The sequence below is a fragment of the Tyto alba genome, unplaced genomic scaffold (assembly GCF_018691265.1).
Source record: "Tyto alba isolate M040663 unplaced genomic scaffold, T.alba_DEE_v4.0 Super-Scaffold_46, whole genome shotgun sequence".
NCBI lineage: Eukaryota > Metazoa > Chordata > Aves > Strigiformes > Tytonidae > Tyto > Tyto alba.
The window spans coordinates 8,384,559-8,403,176 of record NW_024881322.1 but is presented as its reverse complement, the minus strand read 5'-3'; the positions used below and the strand labels follow the sequence as shown (position 1 = coordinate 8,403,176).

At 36.8% G+C, this 18,618-nt stretch overlaps 1 protein-coding gene across 4 annotated transcripts in view; it reads right to left on the bottom strand.

The window, feature by feature from the left end:
* BBS9 (Bardet-Biedl syndrome 9) overlaps nucleotides 1–18,618 on the bottom strand; it is a 306,857-nt gene that overhangs the window by 263,543 nt on the left and 24,696 nt on the right. For all 4 annotated transcript variants that reach the window (XM_042806281.1, XM_042806280.1, XM_042806282.1 and 1 more), the window contains 4 exons: nucleotides 9,410–9,584; nucleotides 5,281–5,365; nucleotides 3,393–3,576; nucleotides 2,277–2,406 (listed from right to left, as the gene is read on the bottom strand). In XM_042806281.1, the coding sequence (XP_042662215.1) occupies nucleotides 2,277–2,406; nucleotides 3,393–3,576; nucleotides 5,281–5,365; nucleotides 9,410–9,584 (574 nt within the window). The remainder of the gene's footprint in view (nucleotides 1–2,276; nucleotides 2,407–3,392; nucleotides 3,577–5,280; nucleotides 5,366–9,409; nucleotides 9,585–18,618) is intronic.

Genomic DNA, 18,618 nt, shown 5'->3' with positions numbered 1-18,618 from the left:
AAATACTGCGTTTCACATTATTGTGAAAGGAAAAATCAATTAATAAAGAATATGGAGGGACACACACTAGAAACACAAGTTACTTAGCTGGAATTCTCCAAAGCACTTGAGCAGTTGATCTTAGAAGTAGACAATCAAGAATATAGGATAAAGTATATGACTGTCTTTATGAGGCAATCACTACCCCTGTCCCAAGGGATTTACATAAAATAGCTTCTAATAATGCTTTTCTTATCCAGCAAGCCAGAGCCACACATTAGAAGTAATATACTTTGTGCCAACAAGAAAATACAGATGAACGTATATGATCTGTAAAGACAACTGCTTTCAGAACGCTCCATTGAGTTTATAAGTATTATTGCAATAAAAGTGGAAAGGATGTGAAAGTAATTAATTGACATACGTCATATTTAAGGCAGCTCAATCTCTCAGCAGTGTAGGATTAACAACTCTATGCTTATTAAAGTACTCTAGTGTTATTTATGTTACAGTAGTGCCCAGAGGTCCCAACTGAGACTGAGGCCTCTCTTGAGTGGAGTATTAGAAAACCATTATCACACTGACTCAAAGAATTCCCTTTCAAACTATTTTAAAAAAAAAAAAAAAAAAAAAATTACTACCTCTATAAGCTTTACTACACTTTTCGCTGTTTAGCTCATCTTTATTTTTAATGTCAGAAAGAATTACAACCATACAGCACATTTTTAAATAGAAAGACAGAGGTATAGGTCTGAAACACGTATGCCCTAGGCTTCTCCCTGCCTTTCAGGCCATTGAGTCTAGACACAAAGATGATCCTTCATTTATTAGTACCTTTATAAAGAGGTCTGTGTGACTAGACTCCTGTCTCTCTACCCTCTACATAACAAAACTGCAAACAAAACCCTGGCATTAGTAGATCTGTGAGAATTCTGAATCTAACTAGCAAAATGGTCTGGCTCTCAAAATTCTCACTAAGATGAAACTACTGAGTGTTAAAGTTCACATGGAGCAGGCAGTATCTGTGACAACTTCTTAGAGGCATTATTGAAATAGATGATTCAATAACGTAAGTATCCAAACAAATAATTGTATATACTAACGTAAGAACAATCTGATGTTGTAAAAATCAATGCCTTTTTCAATTTTTTTCTGACACAAATGTTTTTTCAAAACTTCAAAAGCTATACTGTCATATCATGCATAATTAACTTTTGGTTTATACTAACTGGCCCACTGAGAGTATTCATTATATTTTAATTGACCTATTTATATTTTAAAGACCTGTTGGATGAAAGCCAGCACAACTCTCTCCAGAGTCTAAAAAAAAATTAAATTACAAATTAATAAAAAATCATTAGGTAACCATTAGTACCAAACAAAACACAAGCATCCCTTAGATTACTCTGGACAAGTCAGTAAAGCTGGTTAATTAAATGTTGCATTTTCATCTGTTATGAGATAAAACACACAACTTATGATCAAGTATTCAACAATACAGTGTATGCTGGCACAGCAGCCACAATCCTGCTGGGGATCATAAGTAATCTCCCTGACAAGGAGACTCCTACCGCATCCCATATGGTCACAGGCACCGGGCAGCCAGCATCCACCACAGCTCTGGTGGCACACAGTACAGGCATAAACTGGATCATAAAAACACTAGCTGTTTTTACTTTTCTGTAGTTTTCTTATTTCAGTGACAGACTCAGGAAAAAATATCAATATGTCATAATTTCTCTACATTCAATCCCCCACCCAACCAGTTTTTCCCTGACCTGTCTTATGTATGTTACAAAAAGTTCTGGTCTGTGGCAGTGCAATCCTCAGCAATTCAAACAGTACCTTAATTTCCACAGTATAACACTGGAGTTTAATAATCTGTTCCAACAAATCACCTCTGGAATTCATATGCTCTTACATGCTTAATGAAGAACAGATTTTCCATGAGATTCCCTATTTTCCTGTTTCAGGGAAGGATCTTACCAGACTGCAAAGCTTCACATTTCATTTTTTTAAAGAAGAAACTACTCCACTGGAGGTATGAGACCACAGGTTCTACCTTCACTCAAGAAAAACAGAAAATATAAAGCGCAATACAGCAACTCTAGTATCCTTCTAGAATTAACAGTATGCCCATTAATGAAATGAATATTTTACAAAACAAAGAAAAAACACTTTGAATTTTCCTTTCACAAGTCACCTTATTTGTTACATACCTCAGAACTGTTTGTTAGTATCTAGAAGAAAATTTTGCAACTGGAAATTAATCTGGAAAAAGTGAACAAGTTACTTACTGTAAATTTGCTACTTTTACTGATACAGGAATGTGGGGAAGTTGAGTGGCCCATTTCAGGGTAACATCTTGATAAACATTCAACATTTTACTATGGTTTCCAATTAGAGTGTTTATTGTTCCTTCTTTCACTGTTAAAGATATAAAAACAGTTTCAGGATGAAAGATTTTCAAAAGCCAGTATTTTTCTTTGAGGTTTATATCTTTACACTATTTTTTTTTCCTTTTAAGCCATTACTTGTTATAAATGATTTTAATATATATTAAAGTGTCAAAAGTTATGAAAGTTACATTGACAATAACCAAAGACACGTGTGATTAATTATGGATACCAATTTCAATTGCATACTAAACAACACATGCCACAACTTTCCAAGGTTCTAGCCAGCCATGTAAAACATGATGAACAAAGACTCATAATTGCTGTGTTGGCATGCCAGGATAGATACGACAAAACACACATTGGTTAAATAACAGCTACTTGTACTCTTCATTAATTCATTGACTTGTGAATACTGATTAAAAGTGTGTGTATTTCTAGGGTTTACTGATAGTATAATTTAAATCATAAAGTATAAAATGTGAAGATTATTAAGGTCAAATTTATAAAGTCTATAATTATATTTTAAGTCTAAAATAAGACATGGTGTCAAAAATGTATCAGGTACTTTTTGAAGCATTAATATAGAATAGGTATTAAAAATCTGTAGTTCTGTAGATGCATCCAACCAAGTTGCTTTCACGCAATGTCATAAGTTAGTTTCATCTCCTAACAATAAACTTCATTTGTTTTTTTAAACTACCAGTAAATGACAGAAGGTCCTTAAACACTAGTTCATCACTCTTCCATGTTTTTTGCTTTGGTAGCCTGGGCAAACTTACTCAAACACTAGACAAGTACCTCAATTTGGTGATATGAAAACATCTATTTAGATTCTAAAAATTATGGCACGTCACACTAAGTAACATTTTAAAATAAACCTGCTTCATCCAAAAAGAGATCTCCAAGTCCACAGATTTTCTGCAAAACAACAGCTTATTCAAAAAAGTATATTTATTCACTGAAAAAAAAAAAAATCTTAGCTGCAAAAGTAACATTGAGTTTTCTTTTACAAACCTGAACAATAAGGAATGAAGCAACTCGGACTGTAATCAAGCTTTTTCATGAACCGAATTTGCCCATTATCCTTAAGGCAAAAGAAGTTTCTCTCACCAAGCACAAAAATGGAAGAAACTGCCTGATTAAAGGAGACAATGCATATATCCAGTGCTTGCTCTCCGATGTTTAAAACCCAATCCACCTTCAAAAGAAAAAACATGCTCCAGAGGTCAGTCGACAGCTGCATATTAAAGACAAAACTTAAGAGAAGGCTCAGAACTCATCAAGTTACAGGAACATCATTAACATCAATAGAAAAGCAAAATCAAGGTCTTTTTTGAAGGAGAGTTATCCTCTTATTTTGAAGGCAGTTGGTAAAGCAGCAAAAGCATCCACTTTCTGAAACAGTCATGAATTGATGACTATACAGTTCACTTAAGTATATTTAAATTTTAAAATATACATTTTATCCAAAATGAAAATGCTTCATACTTAAACTATTAACTCCAAGAACAGAGTATTAGAATCATTTAAATCTGCCTCTGTACATGTCCCTAGATATTAAGGGCAAGGTTAGAGAGCAAAAGGTGGTAACTTATTCCACCAATGCATATAAATGGAAAAACAGACAAAGTTTCAGGCATGTAAGCCAATATTCATGCTTGCAGTCACTAATATACACCCTTCAATCTGAGGAATGTTTGTGTATATTATCACTTGTCTACTTTTCCAACTACATACATTGATATAATAAGCAATTATTTACAAATCCTGTCTTGCCTATATTCATACATCTTTAAATAATATTACTCAGCTCCTCTGAGAAATTTCAACTAATTCACACATGCAAAAATTGCTTTTGATTGTTGCAAAACTAGTTAAACAGAAATTCAGAATTTCTGACGTAAAAAAATATCAAAGTTCAACTGTCAGAACTTTCTGTGTGAACAGCATCAATCATTTTGTTTAAAGAGCACAGAATGTGTTAATAAACATACTGGCATATCTGATAGAAGAAGCTGGAAGTGCCATCTTAAAAGTCAAAAGCGGAAAAAAGCCAGGCTTAATACATTTGTGTCCATGTATGCTTCATATTTTAGATTAAAAATCAATGTATTTAGTTTGCAGCATATCTGATGAAGCTTCCAAATTTCTTATTTAAAAACTGTGTCTTCTCCTAATTCAAGATGTAGGATACTGACTGACTTACAGTTTGAAAAAATTCTACAATTACCCACTGGAAGGAAGATGCTCTCCCAGTATTTTACTGTCATACCTGAAATATGCTGAATCTAGCATTTTATGCTGTATATTTAGCAGACAAGCAATTCTACTGCAGGACCACAGAGAATTTGATTCTCTTCCACTTAATAGGAGACCACTCAAATATTAAACAACTTAGTCACAGGGACCTCCTGAAGACCACTGAATCCACAGATTTTTGACAGAATCCAGGATACTGACTATTTATGGGAACATTTTTCACTGCTGAGCTTTCTCTAAGTACGAAGGATTTCCCAAGTAGAATGATGTTAATTTTGTAAGTCCAATACAAAGTCACAAATAGACTTAAATTAAAAACATGAGCAATATTTCAGGTGTACCTATTTATCTCTTTGTAATACAGAGCCTAAACTGTATTAAAAGTCTGCCTTAGAGATAGTTATTTCCAGTACACTTTTTTTTTTCCCTCCTTAGAACAATTGTGAGATTTAAGGCCCAACCTTAAACAACTGAGGCCCAAAGAAATCTTAATAGAAATCTACTGGAGTCTTTCCATTGCCTTTAATGGCACTTGGATCAGATCCTTTGTCAGCAGACAATGTTTCCATTCGTTACATCGTATTGGTCTTTTTAACATGTATGAAGTGTACCATACGGGTTATGTAAAATAAACAGGTTTTACCGCAAGTCTTTTTCCAGAACCAAGTTTTTGCTGTTCTGCTTCTTGTCTTTCATCAGCATCTGTCGCAAATGCCAGTACTTGGTATCTGTTATAGGAAGTTTACAAAAGTAAAAAAAAAAAAAAATATCTTTGTATTGAATACCCTTACATTAAGTAAAAAATAATTTATAATTATATTATGAGTATACATGCACAGTCTGAAAGGAGTGCTAGAAAGCCTAGTGTAACACATCTATCATCAGCAAAGATGTTAAGATAAATATCACTGCAGGGTAACTTCTAAGTGTAAAGGCAGAAATTAAAACAAACATTTCTATTCAGATTTTACCTAGTGTTAAAATAAATTCAACAGCTAAATATATCAGAGGATAGAAATCTAGACCACAGAGACAGAAGCAAAAAACCAAGATATATTCAAATTGTGAAATTAGGATTCTAACAAAAAATAAACTTTTTTGTTCCTATTAAGCTTTAAAAAAACCTCCTAAACTACCCTGAAATACAATCTGCTGTATTTAATAGTTACACTCTCAAGTACATCCACTAAGTAAGTGGTTCCAATTCATGAGATAACAGTAAAGTGGCTCCAGTAGGTGGCACATCTAGCAAAAGATGGGAGGTTTGTGGGTCTGGTTTTTTTTTTTTATTATTTTGCAACTGCCAACCAACCATACTAAGTAAAATTGGCAATGAAGACGTTAGGACAAAAGCTGTTATCTGACATAAAATCTCTGCATATCTGTCCTCATTTACACCTACGCAATCCTCAATGTTCAAACATGCCCTCATTGACTCTTCTGTAACTATTTACCTCCTGAATTTGTGCTGGTGTTCTAACTCACTGAACCAGCCTGTTTCTCATGTATGCACATTAAGTAATCTGTAAAATACTGAAGTTTCCTGCAATAGTCAAATAAGCAACAAAGAAAATCAACAAAAAAACTTATCCAAAGGATACCATTCCAGAAGTCATAGAGTACCATCAACTCCTAAGCTCAAACCAACACAATTCTGAATGCTTCAATTCAAGTCTAACAAATAAAAGTACATATTTTTGTATATTGTCAAAGTTAGAGATTTCAAATGATGACACCAGCAGCCCTCACATTTCAGATACATGTGTTGTGATGCTTGCTACTGAAGGATTTTAGTTTCTAAAATTATTTTACTTACAGAAGTAAACTATGCACTTGGAGTAAGAAATTTACTTGCTCACAGTGAATGCCATGACTTAGTTAAACATACTGAATAAGCTGCTTTTAGTACCATTATCATGTTTTTAAGTGTCTTCAAATGCTGCTTTCAAATGAAGATATTGGTCAGTATGATCTATAGCAAGATGGATAATTTGAAATTTAGCAGCTTGTTCTGATAAAAAAAAACCCACTAGATAGAACTGCTCTATTTTTCATTTACTATAATAGAAAAAAACATGTTTAATACCATAAAAATAACCTCTACTTACCATGTCTATTTCCTTCACTTTAGAATAGAGTTAAGTAATCTTTCTAATGTCCTAACAGTTCAGACACACAATAGAGATTTGTACCACAGTGTCTTAACACTTGGCACTAAAGACCAAGTGAAGAATTCCTTTAAAATTACACCTCTCTGCAATAAAGACAGCACACTTGTGAACCAGTGACAGACTGAGGAAAAATTTTAGCCACATTTGTTATAAAAGTCAATAATCTAAACATAATGAAAACACGAGATATTAATTTTCAAGAAAAAACATCTCTTTTTTCCTTAATAATATTAAAAAATTCTATTCTAATTGATTTCTTAGGAAAAATATGACTTTTCTACTACATTACTTTTATTTGCAACACATATATCTTTTCCCGTGTTAAGAAAAAAATGCATGATGTCTATAATCTGCTCGTGCAATATCCAGAATCACCATCTGATCAAGCTTAAGCAACACAATAAAAAGAGTATTGCTTGATAAATTCAGGTGGTAGAGCAAGGTAGTATGACAAAGCATTGTGTTAGACTAACATTTCCCAGATTAGATTCCCAAGGCATAATCTATTAAAAGTGGCATTCTTATTTTCTTTAATATGACTACCTCTGAAAAAATCCTTAAGGTACTTCTCAGCCTACTCCTTCAGCTTGATGAGATTCATCTGAATGGTAGCTCTACTCTGTTTATATTAACCACTTTCTACAATTTGGCATCATCCCTGAATTTCAGAACATGCATTCTGTCCTACTGTCCAGGATGAAGATGTTAAAGAAATACTGACTCCAGTATCAGCTCCTGAGGAACATCACTCATCTTTGGCTGCTAATTGGAACTGTAGACAACTACTACTCTGTAAACCTAACAGCTCTGCCACTTTTTCATCCATTTTTCGGTTCTTTTTTTTTATCATGGGTAGTAGCTCTGCCTGAAACACCACCCCATCCCAATTTACTGGTGGCACAATGATTCAAAAAGCCTAAGAGCAGACCTTGTCACTTTTAATGGAGAAAGGATGAGGCAAAGCAAGCATTAAGTTCCTTGGTCTTTTCACACCTTTGCTAAAGTTGTCAAATCTGTTCAGTAGTGGGTCAATTTCTTGGATCTACCTTTTTACATCTGAGATATCTGTGGAAATCCTTGTTCTTCAGACCATCTACCAGTAGCAGCTTTAACCAAGCATGTATCTTCCCAGTCCCATCCCCTGCATGCCACATGATGTTTATATTCCTCCCTAGAGTTCTCCTGAGCCCTTTTGCCCTTCAGGGTAGCCTCTCACAGGAAATTGCCTCCCAGATCCTCAAACAAGGCCAAGTCTCTTCTCTTGAAATCTACAGTCTTTAGCCCACTGCTTATCTTCCTCACTTCTCTCAGGATGTTAATCTGTATCATCTCACAGTCACTGCAGCCAATGTCTGCAACACTCAAAAGCAGATGTTGACTACTACTTCTCCAGACATTTCTTTCTTCCGAGTTGTAGATTCAGCAAAGCATCTTTCCTAGCCAGGCTGTCTAGCACCTGCATCAAAAAAGGTTTCCCTAATGCACCTCTGAAACCTTCCGCATTGCTGAAGTCCATTATGTTGCCCTTCCAGCAGACATTAGTACTCCATGAGAACAAGGGCCTGCAATTAGGAAACTTCATCCTTACAAAAGGTTTCACAGCAGACACCCATCACAACACCCCCTTCCTCAACCCTCCAGCTGATTCTAAACAGATGGATGTTTGAAAAACTCTCAGCATGGTGGTTCTATACAAGAGCCTCATGTATTCAAGCTGCTCCTCCATGGTGAACACAAATCCCGCCTTGTCTGTCTTTTCTTTCTGAAGAGCCTGGAGTCATCGACTACAGCACCACAGTCATGTGAGCTACCCTGTCACATCTCTAACTGCATATACAACTTCTAATTCATCCTGTTTATTGACAAGGCTGTAGGTGTTTGCAAATATGCACTTAATATGGATCACCACTCATTCCATTTTTTCTATTTTATTATGAAAGCACCCCCCTTTGTGGACTTGACCTTCATACCCTATAACATCACTTACAAGCAGGATTTAGCACCTATCCCTCAGTCTAGCAGTCAAGGATGTTAACAAGCCTCCTCTCCCACTCTGTCAGGTGGATTCCATCTATCCCCACCAGCCCTCATTCCTCTGAGAGGATCCTACAGTCACAAAAGCCAAAGTCCTGTGTCAAATCTCTTCTGAAAACTGAACAGATTAATCAGATTAACACCTATTTGCATCAAAATAAAAATCCCATTGAAACAACTGGAATTAACATCTTGCTGTTAGCAGTATAGTGCAAACAACACTGAAAGCACAGATTAGACCGAACTGAAGCAGGAAAAAACATGGCACTTGCAGAACAAGACAATGTGCCTGGATAATATAGTAAACTTAACACATTTATACAAATAAAATAGGACTATAAAGTCCTCAGGACACATGGTATTCTTTCTTCTATGACTGTAGAGAGAGAGTAATCACTCAGCAACATACATCATTTTATTTTCCTTCTTTCCTGTTACTACCTATCACCTGCTTTGGGATACAATATTAGTACAGGCAACAAAAATTAGACATAATTTCTTTCAATTTGTTTACATACTAAGTGATAGCACCAAAATAGGCTATAATTACTGAACATGAACACATACTTGTAACTCTCAACCTGTCGACAAGAAGACACTGTAATGAAAGAATCTGTCCGAGAGCTGTAAGTCAAGGGACCAGGCAGAAGAAAACCAGGTAAAAAACGGCCAAAAGCATAGCTTTCCTGTTCAAACAACATGAGCATCCCATCCATGGACTGTATGCATATCAGATCTCTACCTAAGGAAAGCAAAAGAAAGAAATACAAAGAAAACAAAGCAATGTTATTTATATAGTTTTAATCCTGAAATTGTTAGTAAAATAAAATTGTACTCATACATAATCCTAACAAAAATAAGATTGGTTTTAATTTACATGAGTATTTACTATGAGGAAGAACACTAAATACTCCAACCTCAATAAAAGCATACTTACTAAAATAAACAAACTAGACTTTGGGGGGAATAACATTCAGAATATATTAAGAGAAAAAAAAAAAGTGTTAGATATTTTATTTCAAATCAAAATTCCTAAAGATATAACTATTAGAATTTCAGTTTAAAGTAATGTTTCAATACTACCAAAACTCCAAATTATTCTGGTTCTTCAATGCCTCTATACCTTACAAGTAGTCGTAACAACTGTGGTTTAAAAATAATGTATTCTACTCTTTCAAGTTTACTTAAGCAACATGAAGTCCTACAAATATATATCTTTGTGAAGATAATATAATGGCAATGTTTTCCACACTTTTCATTCACATTTTCTGTCTTCGAGGAAAGAACGAGCAAAAGAGGCCCACTCTACATTACCAACAAGACTGAAAAAAAAAAAAAAATCAAATAACCAAATTCAGCTTAAATTACTTCAAGCCTCGTCCATTATTCAGCAGCCTCAAGACATGACTTAAGACATGACTCTTCATGCCTCAAGTACACCAATCTAAATTCAAAGTCTCATTTGGAAGACTTCTGAGATCAGAAGCTGATTATGCAGTTCACACTTCATATGCAAGGGTAACAATTCAAACAAACAATATTTTTCATGCATTCAAAAAAAGCTATGCCAGTAAGATTAATACCTTCTGAAGTTGATAGAAGTATCTCTCTTGAATTGAGAGATAAGCCTCTATCTTGTAAACTCAACATGAAATACTTGTGATTCAAAATGTCTATCCACCTCCATTAAAATAATCCGTTGTGTCTCAGGAATTATTCTATATGCATGGAAGACCCAAACAAACTGTTCACTAAGCTCCATCCTCAATCCTTTACAAACTATTTTCTAACATACAAAGGTGAAGAAAACAAAAATAGACTAAAACTTAATTCCTACAAGGTTGAATGGTCAAAGAGATATTCAATATCTGAAAAAGCAACCGATGTAAAGCACAATGCTAAACATTGTTCACCTCCACTGTGATTCTTCACAGAAACTTTAACTACTTAAAAATAAATAGTAGTGTAATAGGTCAGCAGTACATCATGTTACTTGTCCTTGTTACTGGAACATACAATAAAAATTTAGCTTGGGGTAAGAACAGAAAAAAACGAAAGGAAGGTAAAGCATCTGGGTCCTGTCTAATTACCCTCGCTCATCCCATTTCCAGATTTTCCTGTTTTCTAAAAATCAAGTTCTCCCATCCCTCTTTCCAGATTCCACATATAATTCACTACATGCTCTATACCTGTTGCAAATATCAACCATTTGATAGGAAGGACCTTTGAAAGCGTAATTGTTGTTGTTTATCTGGTAGAGGCAAAGTTGAACATTTCAGCCTCTAATGAAAAAGTTAAAATATTTCAATGCTTCACACCAATGATTATATATAGAACTGCAAAACCATTTCAGCAGTATAATTTCATGAACACTGATGGCATTTCAACCATGTAATCACAACGCTTGTTTCTTCCCTTTTGTTCTATATAGACATTTTCTGAAAGCCTTAAAGGTCATTCTTATTTAGTGAAGTTTTGCTGGTTTTGTCTATTTGAAAACTCCTAAAATGAATACATTTGGAGGGATAACGTTAACTGACAACATCAAACACATTTTGCTTTCGCAAGAAAGTAAAAGCATTTCCAATTACAAATTAATAAATCAAAATATAGAAAATATTTTTATTCAACATTAGAAAAATCCCTTATTCCATATTAAATATGAGAGAAGTACTACATTAATCAAGAATCCTTGGTGGTTCAAAAAAGAAACTTAGCTGAGAAACAATGAAAACTCATCTTCCTAAACTGAAAAATGTCACAATCTGTACTAATAAAGTAATATGTTCTATAAAAGCAATTCAACATGGAAATGATTAAAGTACTGCTCAAAAGTAGTCATAGTGAGATTTTGCCTGATACTGAAGTCAAAGCTATATATCTTTGGTTCCCTTCTACTACTGCAAGTGAGAAAATTTAAATATATCATCTTTAGACAGATCATTAAACCAGTGACCGCTTGTCACTACCAACTTCAATTTAATGATTTAAGACTCAGAAGTTTATAACATTCTGAAGTCTGTACCCCTACACTGAAAACTTTAAACATTTTAAATGTTTCCTCTTCTATACGCAGATTAAAGCCATATATCCTTCTAGAAAACGTAAAATCTTTACCTTTGTTAACGGGAAAAGTCAATGAAGAAATGTTTCCTGTGACTAAATGCAATCATTTGAGAGAATTATGGATTTGACATTGATTTCCAAAATCATTCTCTAAATAGGCCAATTGTTCTAGAGCTACGATTTTCCTAGGATTTTCTACACACACATTTTAAATTATAAAGCAGGATCTAGGGCTTCCTGTTCACTCTTAGAATTTATTGTTTATAAAATTAGAAACATAGTCTACAATACACAAACACATTAGATACACATATATACACACACCTCTTAGATGTGCATAATTAGTATGCTTCCTCTGAAATTATTTGTATAAAGCAGCTTTATTAAGTCTTTAAGAATCATTTACCCTCTTAAATATTCTATAGGAAAGATTGCAGAATTGTTTGATTTATTCATAACTTGTAGTTGACATTCTATACCTGAAATATGTGGTATTCAAGAAGCTACAGCAACTACTGATCATAGCCAGAATGAACATTTGGTTTGCTGCTTATACTGAGTCTCTGAAGTACTAGCCAAGAACACTGCGACAACTTATTAATGTATGATTCAGAAAATAGTGAGAGTGATCTATAAATAAGTACCTTATATGTTTCAACTTAAAAATAAAGCAAGATGCATATGTGAATATGAAAGTTATTTAATATTAAGGTTCCTATAATTCTGAATATCCTGCTTGTCATCACTAACAGTTGACACTATCTACTATTATTAGTGTAAATAAAAAACCAATGTATTCATAAAAGAACTGTAGCAACTATACAAGTTCAAAGAGTATCACTTGAAGCACACTTAGGCTGTGAGTGGCTGCACTGGCTACAATGACTATGAAATGGTCAGGAGGATGATCAGGATAAATTCAGGAGCATAAGAGGAATGACCAGGGCATAAAACAGGAGCACAGCCCTAGACTTCAGGAGAGCAGACTTTAGCCTCTTCAGCAATATGCCTATGAATATCTAATGGCCCTGGAGAGAAAAGCGGTCCAAGAGAGCTGGCTGAGTATTCAAGGATCACCCTCAAGTTCAAGAACATTATATCCCAACAAGCAGGTTGTCAAGCAAAGGCAGGCAGTAAGACACTTATGTGGATAAACAAGGAGCTTCTGATTACACAGACATAAAAATAAAAAGAGTTGAAAGCAGGGGCAGGTGACCTCAGAGGAACACAGAGATACTGTATAATCATTCAGGGACATGGTCAGGTAAGCAATAGCCCAGCTGAGTTGAATCTGGCAAGGGATGTGGAGGACAACAAAAAAGGACTCCACAAATACACAGACATTCAGATGAAGACTGGGAAAAATGTTGGACAACTGTTCAATGGAGCAGGTGCCATAGTGACAAAGGGAACAGAAAAGTCAAGGAGCTCAATGCTTTCTTTGCATCCATCTTTACTAGTAAGGCTGGCCTTGAGGAATCCCAGGCCCCTGAGACCAAAGGGGAAGTCTGAACAAAGGAAGACTTATCCTCAGTGGAAAGGGGTCCAGTTAGGGAGTATTTAAACAAAGTAAACTTAAGTTCATAGAGCTTGATGTGAGGTATTCACAAGTGCTGAGATTGGTATCATTGCAATGCCACTAAATTATCTTTGAAAGGTCACAGCAGTCAAAAGAGGTCCCTAAAGACTGGAAGAAAGCAAATGTCACTATTTTCAAGGGCAAGCAGGAAGATCCAGGTAACAGGCAAGTCAGCCTCACCTCAGACCCTGGAAATGTGATGGAGCAACAAATGCTCGTGGAAACCATTTCCAGACACATGAAGGATAAGGAGTTAATCAGGAGTAATCAGCATGAATCTACAAAGCTAATATCACGCTTAACGAACATAACTGCCTTCCACAAAGAGGTAACTGGCTTTGTGGATGACAAGAGATCAGTGGGTGCCATTTATCCTTACATTAGATGCTGCCTCCCATAGCATCCCCATACATAAGCCAATGAAGTCCAGGCTACATAATGGACAATGAGGTAGACTGAAGACTGGTTATAAATTGCCAGGCTCAGAAGTTGTGCTGTGAGGTGTGAGGGACCTAAACAGGCTAGAGAAGTAATCCGTAAGGAATGTCATGAAGTTCCAAGTGAAATACAAGGTCCTGCCCCAGGACAGAATAATCCCAAGCATCAGTACACACTGGGGGCCAACCAGCTGGAAAACATCTCTGCAGAGAAAGTCCTGGGGTCCTCCTGGAGACTGTCCTGGGCTTGAGTGAGTGGTGGGGTTTTCTGGTAGCGGGGGGGGGAGGAGGGGGGCTATAGGAGTGGCCCCCCATGAGAAGCTTCTCGAAGTTCCTGCAGATCCAAATCAGCTCCACCTCTGTTTGGAAACTGAGCCAATCAGCTGCACCTCTGAGATAGTGTTTTTAAGAAGGGACATGGTGAGGAGCAGTGGGACTTGTGAGGAGAAGTTGCTGCAGCTGTGTGAACACCAAGGTCAGTGGAGGAACGGAGGAAGAAAGGAGGGGGGAGGTGTGCCGGAGCAGAGACCCCCCTGTATCCTGTGGTGAGATGGCAGGGCAGCCCCCCCTGCCACCCATGGAGATCTACAGTGGAGCAGACATTGATTTATGGCCTGTGTTTTTTGCCTGGATGACCAAGGTGACTGTACCCAAAGAAGGCCTGAGTCTTGTGGGAAAAGGCATCCCCACTGTTGTAGTCCAGCACTGGGAGGATTGCAGCATGCAGGGGTGTCCCACGCGGGAGCAGCTCAGGAAGGGCTGCAGCCCGTGGGAGGGACTCCGGTTGGAGAAAGTTGATGCCCCACAACAGAGCAGTGTGGGGAACGCTGCAGCCCGTGGGAAGGACTCACGTCGGAGAAAGTTTGTGGAGGACTGTCTCCTGTGAGAGGGGGACCACGATGGAGCAGGGGGAGAAGTTCCAGAAGCTCCCCCCACCGAAGACGGAAGAAGCCGCAGCACTGCCTGCAGCCCCCATTCCCTGCCCCTGTGCCCCTGGGGGGAGGAGGTAGAGATATCAGGAGCAGAGCTGAGCCCGGGAAGAAGGGAAGGGTTGGGCGAAGGTGTTCTCAAGATGTGTCAATGTTTCTCACTGTCCTACTCTGTGAAGTCTTGTTAGTGTCTGTAATAAATGTATGTTCTTTTTTTTTCTCCTTCCCCTAACAAGTGTGCCTTTTGCCCTTGACCATAATGGGTGGTCTGCCCACCCCAGTCCTAACTTGAACCCCAAGCCTGGCTTATTTGTCCCTTCTCATCACTGGGAGGGAAGGGAGGAGTGAGCAGCTGCGTGGTGCTCAGTTGCCCTCTGAGCTCAAACCACAACAGAGACAACCCCTCTGTTTTTGACACAAAACCATTCAATAGGGTTTCCACAATTGTTGTAGTAGACTTCTACATATTCAAGGTTCTCTTTAACATAAAGCACGACTCCTCCACCTCTTCTTCCCTGCCTGCCTTTACAAAACAGCCTGTCACCATCCATTGCAATCCTCCAGTCATGGAAACTGTCCCACCATGTTTGAGTTACTCTTATGATATCATAACTTTCTGACTGGGCATGGAGCTCCAGTTCCTCCTGTTTGTTCCCCAGGCTGCATGCATTGGTATACATACACTTTAGGTGGTTAGTCTTCTGGCTCACATCTTGGGAGGCAGCTATGGAACATCTCTCACTGCTCTGGTTGGCCTGGCTTATTCTCCAGTTGGTTGCAGTGGTGTGAGTATTGCCACTTTGGACCCCGCTGTCCGAGTCCTTCAGTTTAAAGCCCACCTCACCAAGTTGGCCAGCCTGTTGCCAAAGATCCCCTTGTCTCTTCTAGACAGGTGTCTCTCCCTAGCAGGCTACAGTCATTGAAGAATGTCCCATTGTCATAAAAGACAAAACCCTCACAACAGCACCAGCCACAAAGCCAGAAGTTGATTTGCATTATACAACTATTTCTGGCCACACTTTTTCCTCTGACTGGTAAAATGGAAGAAAAGATAACTTCAGCACCAATATTTTTCTCTTGCACCCCCAGGGCTTTGTAGTCTTCCTGGATTCTGCCCACGTTCCAGCTTGAAGTGTCATTCATGTCCACATGAAAGTAGCAATGGATAGTAGTCTGTGCTCTTGACAAGTTGTGGCACCCTCTTGGCAACATCTCAGACCTTAGCTCCCAGAAGGCAGCATAACTCTCGTGACTCCACCTCTGGCCAGCAGCTGAACCTGCCTGGGAAGTGGGATTGGACTAGATGATGTCAAGGGAATTCAAATAAGGCATTCAAAAAAGGCATTCTGTCTTTCACCTCTGATCTACTCCAAGGCACTATGGTAGGTATCTGTTCCTCTAGACTGTGAAATTTCACAAGATGTAGTCTTACCACATCCTCCTGATCAGCAAACAGTGGAAACCATTAGAGAAACATGAAATGTTTTGCACTGGTATGCTATCAGTTATACCCAGCTTCTACTTCCCAACAGTTGCTGACATTATCACACTTGCTGGTATAATCTAGAAGTATGATTTAGTCAACTGTATAAAATCATGAGTAACCAGTAAAAGTACTCTGAGAAACTTGTACAAACACTGATAACTAGTAAAAGGTGCTAGCCCACTGGTTGTCACCACAGTCTCTTCGGTATCGTTATCTTGAAGTATAGTTATTGGCCAGTAGAAAGAACTAGTGGCATTTTTATTTGGTTTGCAAAGAAAATAGTGCTTCACAATCCAGGTGTCCATGTGACAACAGTTATTCTATATCTGTTACCTCAAATCCACATATGTTCACACTCAGCAATCGAAGGCATACTGAAAACCCTCTCAATACTTTACATTAGCTAACAGTTCAGTTCCACTTCTATTTTACACCTTTATCAAGAATACAACCCTGTAAGTCTGGGTATAGAGAATCTTCAACTCCTCTTCCAGTTTCCTATGAACTTTCCTACCATCAGCAGTGCACTACAGAAGAAAGCTTCAGCTGTTTACCCTATTTCCAGAACCCTAACTTTCAATGTGTAGCTTTCCTGGTACCTGAAACCTGAAGACAAAAAAATTACAGATATCAGCTTGAAAAACTTTCTTAAAGGCACAGTAGCAAAACACATTTGTTCTTTGTTTCTTAAGGCTTCTTATTTTTCACCTTTTCTTCCTTAGAAAGATATAGGTAAAACCAGAAAAAAAAAAAAGGTGCATAATTTAAGTCACCAAAAAATTATAACAGTAATTATGTTTAAAATATTGACATGTTGCTATTCTATCTTTCTGAAAAGTTCTAAATATTGCTTGATATATCATAAGATTAAAAGACAGTTAATTGTAAAGTGAATGTCCTTACTAACACAGAAATCTTATATATTTTGTAATAGAATTAAATTTCAGGTACTTATGGTTATACTGATGGTAGTGAGAAATCTGTATTTTAGACATCTTCTGACCACAGCCTTCAGGGTTTAAGCTTGTCTAAAATATACAATTTAGTTGTTAATTGCTATTCTTCTGGTGACATTTAAAAGACAAACATTACAGCAGAGATAATTGATATGCCATGGTAATCTAATAGACATATTACAATTCAAATAGCAAAAAAGTAAACATCAGTAGAAGTGTTGAGGTGTTACTGCTTAAGTAACAAGTAGTAATAACTTCTGCTCTTATATAAATTATAAATATCAATCTTATTCTTACCAATTTTATCACATCATAAAAATGATTACTAGAAAAAGATATAGCACCTTCTGCAATATATATGAAGCTACATGTCATATCAAACATGGAAGCATTCATCTTTAACATTCATAATCCCTAATCACGCACAAATATCATGGTAAAATTATCTCCTGTTTTAACAGTAGTGATGCAGTGGAATATGACATGACATAATATAACAAGTACATTTGAGCATTTCAATGATTTTCAAGCATACTGCAGCCGTACTGTCCGAAGAAACAAACATAAAGCAGCTAAGATTGAATCAGTAATCACTCTTTTTGCCTTTAAGAGTACAGCATCACTTCTTAATATACCTACCATTTTGTTCATCATATTTGTGTTGTTACTGCTCACTAATTTTCAAATTTGGGTTTTAACTACCTTGTACTAGTGGATGCAACTCCAGTTATCCAAACTATTACATGTAAAGCATAATTAAAGAAAATTAAATTGTGTATTTCCCAGCTTTTTATAGGTCAAGTTATTTCCTTTGGCCATTTGTTTTTAACGTGTAGCTAGTGAATGGAGTTTTTATGTTTCACTTTAAGAAATGCAATCTTCCAAAAACTCAGCCAGAAGTGTCCATTTCAAAAAAGGTTATTACAGCCAGTTGGCTTTACCAGTGACATATTTATAAAGTGAAAATATAACCCATAGTGTTTTCTGCAGATCAGATGGAATCACTTAGTGTACTCTACATAGTTTCAGCAGCTTGTGTCTCAGGAGAAATGTCCCTCAGCCAGAAAGTGTTACTTTCAAGCACAAGTCCAGCTACCGTTGTTTTGTAGCTTTGTTACTCTAGCATGCTATGAATACATTTACGTCACACTTGTAAACCACAACGTATTTTTAGAGCTAATACAAAGCCAAAATGAGAGGCAGGTGGTAGCTCTTTCAAATAAGCTTCTAATTAAAGCTATTTTGGAGCTCAAGTTTTTTGCATGTTAATGATTTCCTCTACTCTGTGCCTCCCCTCTGGCACAAAAATCATTTTCATAAAAA